The 12149-nt window shown below is 56.0% G+C and overlaps 2 protein-coding genes across 2 annotated transcripts; both read left to right on the top strand.

Annotated features, from left to right (window-relative positions):
- The first annotated feature begins 623 nt into the window (after positions 1–623).
- On the top strand, positions 624–6491 carry LOC134049806 (protocadherin alpha-2-like). Its single transcript, XM_062502480.1, has 4 exons — positions 624–3179; positions 4901–4952; positions 5330–5372; positions 6101–6491. The coding sequence occupies exons 1-4, from the start codon at positions 624–626 to the stop codon at positions 6489–6491; spliced, it is 3042 nt and encodes a 1013-aa protein (XP_062358464.1).
- A 42-nt stretch (positions 6492–6533) lies between these two features.
- On the top strand, positions 6534–11716 carry LOC134049805 (protocadherin alpha-8-like). The gene is made up of 2 exons (XM_062502479.1): positions 6534–9110; positions 11474–11716. Exons 1-2 carry the CDS (start codon positions 6534–6536, stop codon positions 11714–11716), a joined length of 2820 nt encoding a protein of 939 aa, XP_062358463.1.
- Positions 11717–12149: the final 433 nt, after the last annotated feature.

Genomic DNA, 12149 nt, shown 5'->3' with positions numbered 1-12149 from the left:
CATGAGATGGTCTGAAGTACGTAATTAGGAGCAGAAGATGAGAAAGAGGAGAAACGAAACAACCGCAAAGGAGATGAGCAGCACGCGACGGACTTACCTCTAATCGCTGGGTGAAGCTGGTTGTGAAGAGCTTCTGCCTCGATTACAACATTTTCTGGTCTAACGCTAAAGCCACATAAGGAGAATGGGTGGATGCGACTTGTTTTCACTGCTGTGTGGCGCCGGAGGCTTCTTGCGAGTTACAAGAACGGCTAAAGAAAACGGTAGAGAAGAGAAAGGAAATAACGGAAGAATAAAATGAAAGACGATCACGGTTGGAAGAGCAAAAGCGGAGGAAACAGCCATGACGGAGCGGAGGCAGAGGCAGTGTGGCGGCTGGCGTGAGGCGGCGGAGCAGCGCACGGTGTCGCTGCAGGCTCAGGAACGGCGCGTGGGCGGCTCCGCCCCGGTGCGGCGGAGAGCCCGGCTGTGAGCGCGGGGGGGCGGCGCGGGCCGGGCAGCAGAGCCGGTGCGTCCGGGCGGCGGCGGGGAGCCGTGCGGGGCCCGTGCCGGGGCCGGCAGCCAGAGCCACAGCGGCGGCGGCGGCGGGTGGAGCGAGAGCAGCGGCGGCGGTGCGTGCAGGGATGGGCGAGCGTTGTGGTGCGGTGCTGCGGGTGCTGGTGCTGCAGGCGGCCTGGGCGCTGGCGGGCGGGCAGGTGCGGTACTCGGTGCCGGAGGAAGCCAAGGCCGGCACGGTGGTGGGCCGTCTGGCGCAGGACCTGGGGCTGGAGGCGGGCGAGGCGGAGGCGCGGCGGCTGCGGCTGGTGGCGCAGGGCCGGCGGGCGAGCGTGGAGGTGAGCGGGGCGAGCGGCGCGCTGCTGGTGAGCTCGCGGCTCGACCGGGAGGAGCTGTGCGGCAAGAGCGCGCCGTGCGCGCTGCGCCTGGAGGTGCTGCTGGAGCGGCCGCTGCGCGTCTTCCATGTGCAGCTGGAGGTCACCGACATCAACGACAATGCCCCCGTCTTCCCCGCCGCCCGAAAAAACCTCAGCTTATCAGAGAATTCGCCTCCTGGGTCTCGTTTCCCGCTGGAGGGCGCGTCGGATGCGGATATCGGAGAGAATGCGCAGCTCTCCTACACGCTCAGCCCCAGCGACCATTTTGGTTTAGATGTGAAATCTAAAGACGAAAATAAAATCTCCGTACTTCTGGTACTCAGGAAACCTCTGGACCGGGAGACGATTTCCGTGCATCGGTTGGTGCTGACGGCGAGTGACGGGGGCCGGCCGTCTCTGACAGGGACAATGGAGCTGCTGATCTCGGTGCTGGATGCGAACGACAACGCACCCCAGTTCAACCAGTCGGTGTACAAAGTTCAGCTACCTGAAAATACTGCTCCCGGTACAGTGTTTTTCCAGCTAACAGCGACAGACGAAGATGAGGGAATTAATCGCGAAATCTATTATTCTTTTAATGACGCGATTTCCGGCAAAATTAATGACGTTTTCAAAATAGACGAAAATTCGGGGGAAATAGAGACTGTCGGGGAACTGGATTTCGAGGATATTCGATCATATGACCTGGATATCGAAGTGAGAGATAAAGGGACGCCTCCTCTTTCGGGGCATTGCAGCATTGAGCTGGAGGTGCTGGACGTGAACGACAACGCGCCGGAGGTGTGGGTGACGTCGCTGTCGGTGCCGGTGTCGGAGGACGCGTCGGTGGGGACGGTGGTGGCCCTGCTGAGCGTGTCGGACCGAGACTCGGGGGCGAACGGGCGCGTGCGGTGCTGGGTGTGGCCGGCGTCGCCGTTCGGTCTGGAGGCGACGTTCGCGGGCTCGTACTCGCTGGTGCTGCGCGAGGCGCTGGACCGGGAGCGGGTGTCGGAGTACGAGGTGGAGGTGCGTGCGGAGGACGGCGGGGCGCCGGCGCTGCGCGCCAGCCGCGGGCTGCGGGTGCCGGTGTCGGACGTGAACGACAACGCGCCCGCGTTCTCGCAGGCCGTGTACACGGTGCTGGCGCGGGAGAACAACGCGGCGGGCGCGGAGCTGGCGCGGCTGTGGGCGCGGGACCCGGACGAGGCGGGCAACGGGCGCGTGAGCTACTCGGTGTGGGAGGGCGGCGTGGGCGGCGGGGCCGCGGCTCCGTCGTGGTCGTCGGGGGCCGTGGGCGGCGGGTGGCGTGCGGCGTCGAGCTACGTGTCGGTGGACGCGGAGAGCGGGCGGCTGTGGGCGCTGCAGCCCTTGGACTACGAGGAGCTGCAGGTGCTGCAGTTTGAGGTGCGCGCGGTGGACGCGGGGGAGCCGCCGCTGTGCGGCAACGCCACGGTGCAGCTCTTCGTGCTGGACGAGAACGACAACGCGCCGGCGCTGCTGCTGCCGCCCGCGGGCTCGGCGGCGGAGGCGGGCGCCGTGGCGGCCGAGGCGTCCTCGGGGCCGGGCTCGGGCTCGGGCTCGGGCTCGGGCTCGGGCTCGGGCTCGGGCACGCTGTGGGCGTGGGCGGCGTGGGGGGCGCCGGCGGGCCAGGTGGTGGCGAAGATCCGCGCCGTGGACGCCGACTCGGGCTACAACGCGTGGCTGCGCTACGAGCTGTGGGAGCCGCGGGGCAAGGGCCCGTTCCGCGTGGGGCTCTACAGCGGCGAGGTGAGCACGGCGCGGCCGCTGGACGAGGCGGACGGCCCTCGCCAGAGGCTGCTGATCGTCGTGCGCGACCACGGCGAGCCGGCGCGCTCGGCCACGGCCACGCTCAGCGTGTCGCTGCTCGAGGCGGCCGAGGCGGCGCTGGCCGCGGGCCCGGGATCGTCGCTCTCCTCCTCCTCGTCCTCGTCGTCCTGGTCGGCGTCGGGGTCGCGGTCGGCGTCGGGCGTGGAGCTCGGCGCCGGCGCGGCCAGCGCGGCGACCAACGTGTGGCTGGTGGTGGCGATCTGCGCCGTGTCCAGCCTGTTCCTGCTGGCCCTGGTGCTGTACGGGGCGTCGCGCTGGGCGCCGCGGGCGGCCGTGCTCTCGGGGCCCGGGCCCACGACGCTGGTGTGCGCCAGCGAAGTGGGCAGCTGGTCGTACTCGCAGCGCCACAGCCGCAGCCTGTGCGTGGCGGACGGCGCGGCCAAGAGCGACCTCATGGTTTTCAGCCCCAATTTCCCTCCGCCGCCGCCCGGCGCCGCGGCCAAGGACACGCAGCCGGAGCCCTCCGCTCTCCTCGACACGGTCAGTGTTACTGTCTTTCTCGCTCTGCCCTCTCTCCCCTGTCCCTTTGCTGTCGCTTCCCGGATTTGGTTTACTCCGTTGCGGCGTGACGGTGGTTCTTGCTTCGTGCTCCTTTACCTTATGACTGGTCTTCGCATTGTCCCTGGTCTTTATGGTCTGTAATGTGTTTCATGGAAGCAGCTGTTTTGTTGCTACTGCGTTCATCTCTCTTCCTCTTACCGAGTTAAAGAGGGGAGCTCTACAAAACACGTTAATATTGATGAGCTCTGTGCGAAGTTGAATGAAATACTTACTTTGTCTTGCAAATGAATCTTGCCTTTTTGATGGCACTGAGAAACTGTTCATATCTATGTCCCTTTCTTCTGTATTTTTCAATTTTAGAACTTTCTGTGGCTGTTTCAGAATATGTCACAGTCTGTCTTGAAGCCACATATTTTTTTTGTCTACTCAGCTTTATAGTCCTCTGCATTGAAAAGATTTTGTCATTTTCCTACCTGGGTTTTCAGAGTCCTCAACTCCTTCACGTTCATCAACTCTTTCTGCTGTTCTTTTCAGCTGTCCATTATTTGAACTCTGCCCCATAGGCTGATATCTCCCGTTCTCTTTGATACCTCACTGTCCGTGTCTTTCTGAGATCCCCCCATGAGTTATTAAATGGGACAATTCCTTATAAAGATCTCTGCCCGACTGCAGTGTTTAACTTATTTTGCTAGTGTTATAGGGTCTCGTTTTCTTCCATCTGTGGAGTTAATCACAACTCTCAGTGCTTCTTTCAGTCTTTCATTTTGAATGGATTATCTTCACTTGCCCACATTTCCCTGTCTTACAATGAATTTCTTGCGTTTGACTGCTGTAAATTGCTGGTTTCCAGTATTTTCTTACTCAGAAATCTCTCCTTGTCTGAAACAGAAATTTGTACATAAAGCTCTTGCCTCTTTGCCGTGCATGGGATATATTAGTTTGTGAAGTACTATAGGATTTCTATGGGTATAAAAAAGCCAGATGCACTTCACGTTTCCCTCCTCTAAGTATGATTGAAATGCACTTTCTAATATAAGATACTTAACTGCAAAAGAACACGAACCAAAGTAGATGTCAAAATGTGCAGCTGTAGTGCTAGACCGAGCAAGACATGTTGGTAGAGGACTTGTTTTCGGTGAATTAACGTATTTGTAGAAGCAGCTCAGTTTGTTTTCTGATTTGGGTAGTCCCATATACCCAGCAGTTGTAGGCATTGTATTTCTAAGATGTTGTGGAGTTTTAACATTATCTTCTTATTTGTGTTTACTTAATTTAATTTTCCCCTTCCCTGAGAATACTTTTGGAAATAAACTGATTTTTTTGGTCTCATTTTGTGCTTGCTTTATGATGATCATATGAATACGAAGACGGATGATGCTTGAAACTCCCGATTTTCCACCTAGAGCGATTTAGCTTGACTTTATCAGGAAATGTGTTGGCAATTGTGAGTGAAAGCCGTGCTACCAAATAATGCTCTTTCATTTCAGAGTCTGTGATCCTTGCCGTCACCGTGGTTTGCTGTCTTGTAGTTTCTTAAAGTCAATTTTACTTTGAGAGGAAGCTGTGAGGCTTCAGGTTTCGTTTGTTTCTGCCTTCCTGGAAACGGATATAGAAATGCTGACAATACAGCAGAGATTTGAGAGGATGGAAAAAAACCTGTTTGCTTTTTCAGCCCTGTTTCCCAGAAATTTTGAACAAAGGTCCTTGAACACAAGCCTGACAATGGAGACCTAGAAATAAATCCAGACAACAGTTAGAATAGCAGCAAGTGTAATTAAAAATATCTATCGAGAGACCTACACTGATGTTTTTAGCGTTTTGTGTGCTCCTTTTTTGTTGTTTTTTACCTCCGGGTACATGCATCGTTGATTCTTCCTGTGGTAGAACCAGTAACTCACTAGCCTGTGAAATGACCTGGTTTATGTCACTGCCTGGCTTACATGGCAGACAAGCAGAAAAAAGTGTTGTAGTTGTGAAGAGAAGAGTCTCTGATGTATTTACGTCAGTAGATGAGGTGGGAGCCTGGGAAGATGTAATGAGATGAACTGTGCCTTGCCAGAACTGCGGTGCAAGTCTTTTATCTCGTCTTCAGTTGTGTCCTAATTGTATGGTTCTGCTGTTTCCTGCAGCAGCTCATCTCCATCAGTACCGGACACATTGTTTTGCCATACTGTGAGCTTCTACCTGCCTGAAAATGAGAAACAAGACCTTGGTCTTCATTGTGCAGCTACACCTGGGGGATAAAACTTACAGGAAATCTTTTACTGACAAATAAAGATGAGAGAGTTCAGGTTCCTTGAGCTATTTCACACTTCTGAGAGGATTTCTGCTCTGTTATGTTTGGAGTGTAGAGTTAGGGAGTCGCTGATGGAGTTGAAAGTCTTTGGAATTGGTATGTGCTGATGCTTTATCGGTTGGAAATATGCTTCAGAAGGCAAAGTAATTTTGCTATAGACAGATACAGGTACTCTTTGTAATATGGTGGGCTTACTGTATTATTTACTCGACAAAAAATCAAGGAGACTGTGTGGAATTGCTCAGCTACATCCCTGTCACAAAGCCATGAAAAGGTAAGCAATTTCTGTTCATTTCTAGCATTCCAGGACTAGACCACTTACATTTCATGTGAATCTATGTCTTCTGAAGACCTGAGTACTTCCTAAGGATGGAGGATCAAGGATACACAGTCTTCTGTAGAGGAAACAGCTGAAATATCTTCCAGAAGAAAACATAAATGAGAAAATTGAGTTATGCCACTTCAGACATTAAGAGAAGATAAAGTCCGAAGATCAGAAGTGGGGTAGGTTTTATGCAGTGAAAATATTCTTAGGAATGATTCCCGGGTTAATATGAGCTTTCAATTATATGCACATTTTGGCAAGCGTACTTCTCAATTAAAGTGCCTTAAGGAAGGAGAAGAGGAAGAAGAGAAGGGGAAGAGGAGGAGACAAAAGAATCAACTATTACCGCTGCGAAGGAAGGCAGTGCTCGGAAAGGAAAACGCGGAGCGCGTCGAGAGAGCGGGTGGAGCCAGGGCAGGTCCATCCCCGCCCGGAGCCGCTGCGGCAGCGGGAAGAGAGCAGCAGAGGAAGGCTCCGCTCACGGAAGGAGCCGCAGTCGGACACCAGGTGCCGCTGTTGGCCGCGAAGCCGCCGTGAGACGCGGCAAGGCTGCAGCTCCTCCCCGAACCTCAGTCACGGCGCCGTCAGCGGGAGGAAGGATGTGGCGGACGGGCCCGGGCAGGCGATGAGAAAGCGGAGCGGCGTGCCTTTAGTCCCAGGGAGAGCCTAAGGCGGACGTCGGGGAAGCGGGGGAGAGCCGGTCAGGGCAAAAATGGGGCCGGAGGCGACAGCGGCGGTGATGCGGTGGGGGCCCGTGCTGCGGGTGCTGGTGCTGCAGGCGGCCTGGGCGCTGGCGGGCGGGCAGGTGCGGTACTCGGTGCCGGAGGAAGCCAAGGCCGGCACGGTGGTGGGCCGTCTGGCGCAGGACCTGGGGCTGGAGGCGGGCGAGGCGGAGGCGCGGCGGCTGCGGCTGGTGGCGCAGGGCCGGCGGGCGAGCGTGGAGGTGAGCGGGGCGAGCGGCGCGCTGCTGGTGAGCTCGCGGCTCGACCGGGAGGAGCTGTGCGGCAAGAGCGCGCCGTGTGCGCTGCGCCTGGAGGTGCTGCTGGAGCGGCCGCTGCGCGTCTTCCATGTGCAGCTGGAGGTCACCGACATCAACGACAATGCCCCCGTCTTCCGTGTGGACGAAGAAGCCCTTAACATAGCGGAATCGTCTGTGCCGGGGTCTCGTTTCCCGCTGGAGGGCGCGTCGGATGCGGATATCGGAGAGAACGCGCAGCTCTCCTACACACTCAGCCCTAGCGAGTATTTCAGTTTGGATCATCAGGGGAGTAATGACCAGAGAGCGTCTTTGGGTCTTATTTTAACGAAATCTCTGGACCGGGAGACGATTCCTGTGCACCGGTTGGTGCTGACGGCGAGTGACGGGGGCCGGCCGTCTCTGACGGGGACAATGGAGCTGCTGATCTCGGTGCTGGATGCGAATGACAACGCGCCGCAGTTCAACCAATCCGTGTATAAAGTTAAAGCCTTAGAAGGTTCAGAGCTCGGGACTCTGTTAGTCACGCTTAGTGCCACGGATCCCGACGAGGGGATCAATAGCAAGATTATATATTTATTTAGTAAGCGAGTTAGTACAAAAGTTAAAGAAATGTTCACTATCGACGAAAACACAGGAGAAATCAGACTTCAAGGCAAGTTAGACTATGAAGATATGCATAGTTACGAGATCCCTATAGAAGCAAGGGACAAAGGCTTCCCCCCGCTGTCGGGTCACTGCAGCGTGGAACTGGAGGTGCTGGACGTGAACGACAACGCGCCGGAGGTGTGGGTGACGTCGCTGTCGGTGCCGGTGTCGGAGGACGCGTCGGTGGGGACGGTGGTGGCCCTGCTGAGCGTGTCGGACCGAGACTCGGGGGCGAACGGGCGCGTGCGGTGCTGGGTGTGGCCGGCGTCGCCGTTCGGTCTGGAGGCGACGTTCGCGGGCTCGTACTCGCTGGTGCTGCGCGAGGCGCTGGACCGGGAGCGGGTGTCGGAGTACGAGGTGGAGGTGCGTGCGGAGGACGGCGGGGCGCCGGCGCTGCGCGCCAGCCGCGGGCTGCGGGTGCCGGTGTCGGACGTGAACGACAACGCGCCCGCGTTCTCGCAGGCCGTGTACACGGTGCTGGCGCGGGAGAACAACGCGGCGGGCGCGGAGCTGGCGCGGCTGTGGGCGCGGGACCCGGACGAGGCGGGCAACGGGCGCGTGAGCTACTCGGTGTGGGAGGGCGGCGTGGGCGGCGGGGCCGCGGCTCCGTCGTGGTCGTCGGGGGCCGTGGGCGGCGGGTGGCGTGCGGCGTCGAGCTACGTGTCGGTGGACGCGGAGAGCGGGCGGCTGTGGGCGCTGCAGCCCTTGGACTACGAGGAGCTGCAGGTGCTGCAGTTCGAGGTGCGCGCGGTGGACGCGGGGGAGCCGCCGCTGTGCGGCAACGCCACGGTGCAGCTCTTCGTGCTGGACGAGAACGACAACGCGCCGGCGCTGCTGCTGCCGCCCGCGGGCTCGGCGGCGGAGGCGGGCGCCGTGGCGGCCGAGGCGTCCTCGGGGCCGGGCTCGGGCTCGGGCTCGGGCTCGGGCACGCTGTGGGCGTGGGCGGCGTGGGGGGCGCCGGCGGGCCAGGTGGTGGCGAAGATCCGCGCCGTGGACGCCGACTCGGGCTACAACGCGTGGCTGCGCTACGAGCTGTGGGAGCCGCGGGGCAAGGGCCCGTTCCGCGTGGGGCTCTACAGCGGCGAGGTGAGCACGGCGCGGCCGCTGGACGAGGCGGACGGCCCTCGCCAGAGGCTGCTGATCGTCGTGCGCGACCACGGCGAGCCGGCGCGCTCGGCCACGGCCACGCTCAGCGTGTCGCTGCTCGAGGCGGCCGAGGCGGCGCTGGCCGCGGGCCCGGGATCGTCGCTCTCCTCCTCCTCGTCCTCGTCGTCGTCCTGGTCGGCGTCGGGGTCGCGGTCGGCGTCGGGCGTGGAGCTCGGCGCCGGCGCGGCCAGCGCGGCGACCAACGTGTGGCTGGTGGTGGCGATCTGCGCCGTGTCCAGCCTGTTCCTGCTGGCCCTGGTGCTGTACGGGGCGTCGCGCTGGGCGCCGCGGGCGGCCGTGCTCTCGGGGCCCGGGCCCACGACGCTGGTGTGCGCCAGCGAAGTGGGCAGCTGGTCGTACTCGCAGCGCCACAGCCGCAGCCTGTGCGTGGCGGACGGCGCGGCCAAGAGCGACCTCATGGTTTTCAGCCCCAATTTCCCTCCGCCGCCGCCCGGCTCTGGTGCAGAAAATGGTTCTGCTGGGAAGGGTCCATCTCTCTCCCCTGTTGCTTCAGGCGTGGTAAGAGCCTTCGAAAACTTACTTTTTTCTTTCTGTCTCATTAGTAATACGACTTACTTAGTACACGAATCTTCAATTTTTTAAAACATATTTTCTCTTATACGAGTTTTTTAACGATGTCCTAGCTTTTCAGTGCGTTGCATTTAGACGTGATGTTTCCCCTTAGACTTGCGCGTTTGCATTTTGGAAATTTTATTTACTCCATACCTGACTGCCCCTCAAAATTTTCATGTTTCATTTTCTTCTTTCAGTAAAAAAAAAAAAAATCTTGCACAAGACGTTATTTTAACCGTGGCGCTTGTAAATTTTTTTACTTCCAACTTGGCGTCAAATTCCAGTAGTAGGTGTTAGAGGATATTTAAGTTTCCTGTTTTAAAAGCTTTTCAATCTGTAAATTGTTCAGTAGTCTGATATCCCCCACACGATGTATGTAATTGTGTCTTTTAACCAGATGCTTTTACGCTTATTTGATGACTGTTGTCAGACAAGCGCCAAGACGCCTTCGTGATTTCTTTGATTCAGAAGCCTTCTGTTCGTTGCGATCGTCCACTCTTGAGAAGCTGAAATACATGCGGTGCTAATTTTGGCGTGAAAAGAGCGGATGAAATGTTGATGGAGGTTGTGGGCATTGCTCTGTCTCTGGAATTCCATCGGAAATGTGCGCGTGTGTGAGAGTGAAGTAAATTCCAGGATGTTTTGTGGAGAAATGGAGAACTGTTTAAAGGGATGTGGTAGTAATCTGACATTCCCCACGACCTGATCTCACTCTTTATAGTGATGTGGTGTCTCTTTTATCCCATCCCTACAGAAACGTGTTGTGGAAAGAAGAGTCCGAATTTGATGGGAGTGGAGAGAGGCGGGAAATTGGTTAAGGGAAAATTATAAGGGAAAATTTCGGTATGTGGTGTTCAATAGTTCGGCGATGGTAGTTCGAAAGCTTTTGGTTGTTCCAGCAGTAGAGCAGAAAAGAAACAAGAGAACAGTTTCGATTCTAGTTTCCTCAGCGGTTTCCTGACTCAGAGAGCGGTTGTTTGATTACCAGGGTGTTTTCAACACCATTTTTTTTTTCATCTGATCTTGTCCGTGCACCGATGGCACTGAATTGACCCAGTTGTCATTTCGGTCAGCTTCAAAACACCCTTTGAGATAAGACTTTAGGGTCATGTTTAGTGTTTCTTGTTCAGTGTTAGAAAATTAAATTAATTTTTAAAGGGAAAAGTGAAGATCTCTTCTATCTCATTTAATTTTCTCTATAGCTTGAAAGTGAGATGTGTAAAGGTACCGGGGTGATAAGAACAAGCAGTATGTGTATAATTTCGTGTTATGCATTCAATTCGTTTGGTTAACCCCCATATTTTGAACACACAGTGATATCTGTAAACGCGGTATTTTTATTTTGACACTTGGTTGGGTTTTGAGCTAATAGAACTCTTCAGAGGAAGGACATGAACTGAAGAACTTAAATGACGGATCGTTGTTTCCAAAATTACGAGAATGGTGCTTATAGGTATACAGAAAACAGCTGTGAATTTTGAAAACTTCCTGTCCTTTTTGAAAAGTATCCTAAGATTGGGTTGCCTCTCGTCGTTCCGCAGAAAAGCATTTGAATGCGTCCCGCGATTTTCTCTTTCCTTTTCTTAGATCACTCAGTAGCGGCTTTGAGTTTTTTGTGTATTCGCTGGGGATTGTTTGTTTAGTCTGCCTTGATCGTGCACGGGAGTCGCGTGCGGAAGGGGCGTGGGTCATCACCACTTAACTGTGCGTGAACTTCCTTCGCTTGTGAGGAGAAAGGTCTACCCCAGCTCTTCTTCTACCCCAGCTCTTCTGTGACTTCTTTCCTTTACTCACATGGATGTGATGGAACCACGATTTTCTGAAGGAAAAATGTCTATTTTAAGCTTATATACAGATTTCACTACCTCCGTAGAAGCATTTAGGCACAGGTGTGGGAAACGACTCGTTTCTTTAGGTTATGGTTAAGGGCGATGTGGGGTCTCAGCGCCGATCTTTTCGGGCAGGGGAGGATTTGTCTTCTGTTCGGTCCACACCGGCTTTTCTGATTGTAGTAATGAGTTGAAGACCTTATCGGGGTTTGTTATGGACGTACACTGTCAAGAAAATATTTCAACATTTCTGTTAGAAGCATAAAGCAATCCTAACTTTGGAAACTGCTCGTGGATGCTTTTACTTCGTGGAATGGTCTGGGCTCGTTATCTCGTCAGCAGAAGGCTCTGCAATTTCCATCAGTGTTTTGAATAAACGATGCCAGTTTCGCGCAGAGCTGTCAGTCGCTGCAAGCGCAGGCTTCTTCCTCGCGTTGTTCTGGAGAGTGATGCTGATTAAGGCGATGTTATCAGGCACAGAGCAATCCTGGCAGCCGGGAGCGCTGCCGAGCGCTTCTGCGGGCGGCTGCGGGAGCGGGAGAAGCGGAGGGGAAGAGGCTGCAGCGCCTGCTCCGTCGTGGTGGCCGGAGGATGTTTTGCAGCTTCCAGTCGAGATTTTATAGGCAGGGAAAAGCCCTGCACGGCTGCCTCGGAGTTGTCAGAGACTCCGAGTGCTCGGCTCGGAGCCGCTCCTGCCGCACGAGCGGGACCGAGCCCCCGTAGCCGCTGTCGCTGCTGTTCTCCCCGGTAGGTTCCGTCAAGTCCGGTGGTCTCTGACTGGGGGTCAAAAGACCGATCTGTGTCCTCGTCTTAAAGAGACGAGATCTTGCCCGCGATGTGCTGAATAGGATGTAGTGGGTCTTCTGTTCTGCTTCTGTTCCTTGATGCGGGTAATGACGATTTTCGTGGGAGTTTAGAAATCCTCTGTATATGAGATTGTTATTCCGGGCTCCCGATAGCTAAAAGTCATCTCTGCTCCCGCGTCCCCAGGGAGCAGCTGTGAGCTTTTTGAAGGGCATCCTGTCACCGCTGCTCGCTCTGCCAGCAGGCACAGCCTGCCCCGGCAAAGAAGAGGAGCTCAGAGCAGATCAGCCCGGCAATGCTGCCAAAATTTCTGTCCGCCTCATCCTCCGGGAGAAGCGCGGGGTTGAGAGTG

The sequence above is a fragment of the Cinclus cinclus genome, chromosome 14 (genome assembly GCF_963662255.1).
Source record: "Cinclus cinclus chromosome 14, bCinCin1.1, whole genome shotgun sequence".
Taxonomy (NCBI): domain Eukaryota; kingdom Metazoa; phylum Chordata; class Aves; order Passeriformes; family Cinclidae; genus Cinclus; species Cinclus cinclus.
Note: the sequence above shows the minus strand (reverse complement) of the source record. Positions and strands in the feature narration are given on the sequence as shown.

What these genes read in the sequence shown, in the direction of transcription:
- LOC134049806 (XM_062502480.1), top strand. Translation starts at nt 624, where the DNA reads ATGGGCGAGCGTTGTGGTGCGGTGCTGCGGGTGCTGGTGCTGCAGGCG. An exon ending in CCTCCGCTCTCCTCGACACG is followed by an intron (nt 3,180 to 4,900) that starts GTCAGTGTTACT and finishes TTTTGAACAAAG; the next exon opens with GTCCTTGAACACAAGCCTGA. An exon ending in AGAAATAAATCCAGACAACA is followed by an intron (nt 4,953 to 5,329) that starts GTTAGAATAGCA and finishes TGTTTCCTGCAG; the next exon opens with CAGCTCATCTCCATCAGTAC.
- LOC134049805 (XM_062502479.1), top strand. Translation starts at nt 6,534, where the DNA reads ATGGGGCCGGAGGCGACAGCGGCGGTGATGCGGTGGGGGCCCGTGCTG. An exon ending in CCCCTGTTGCTTCAGGCGTG is followed by an intron (nt 9,111 to 11,473) that starts GTAAGAGCCTTC and finishes TATCAGGCACAG; the next exon opens with AGCAATCCTGGCAGCCGGGA.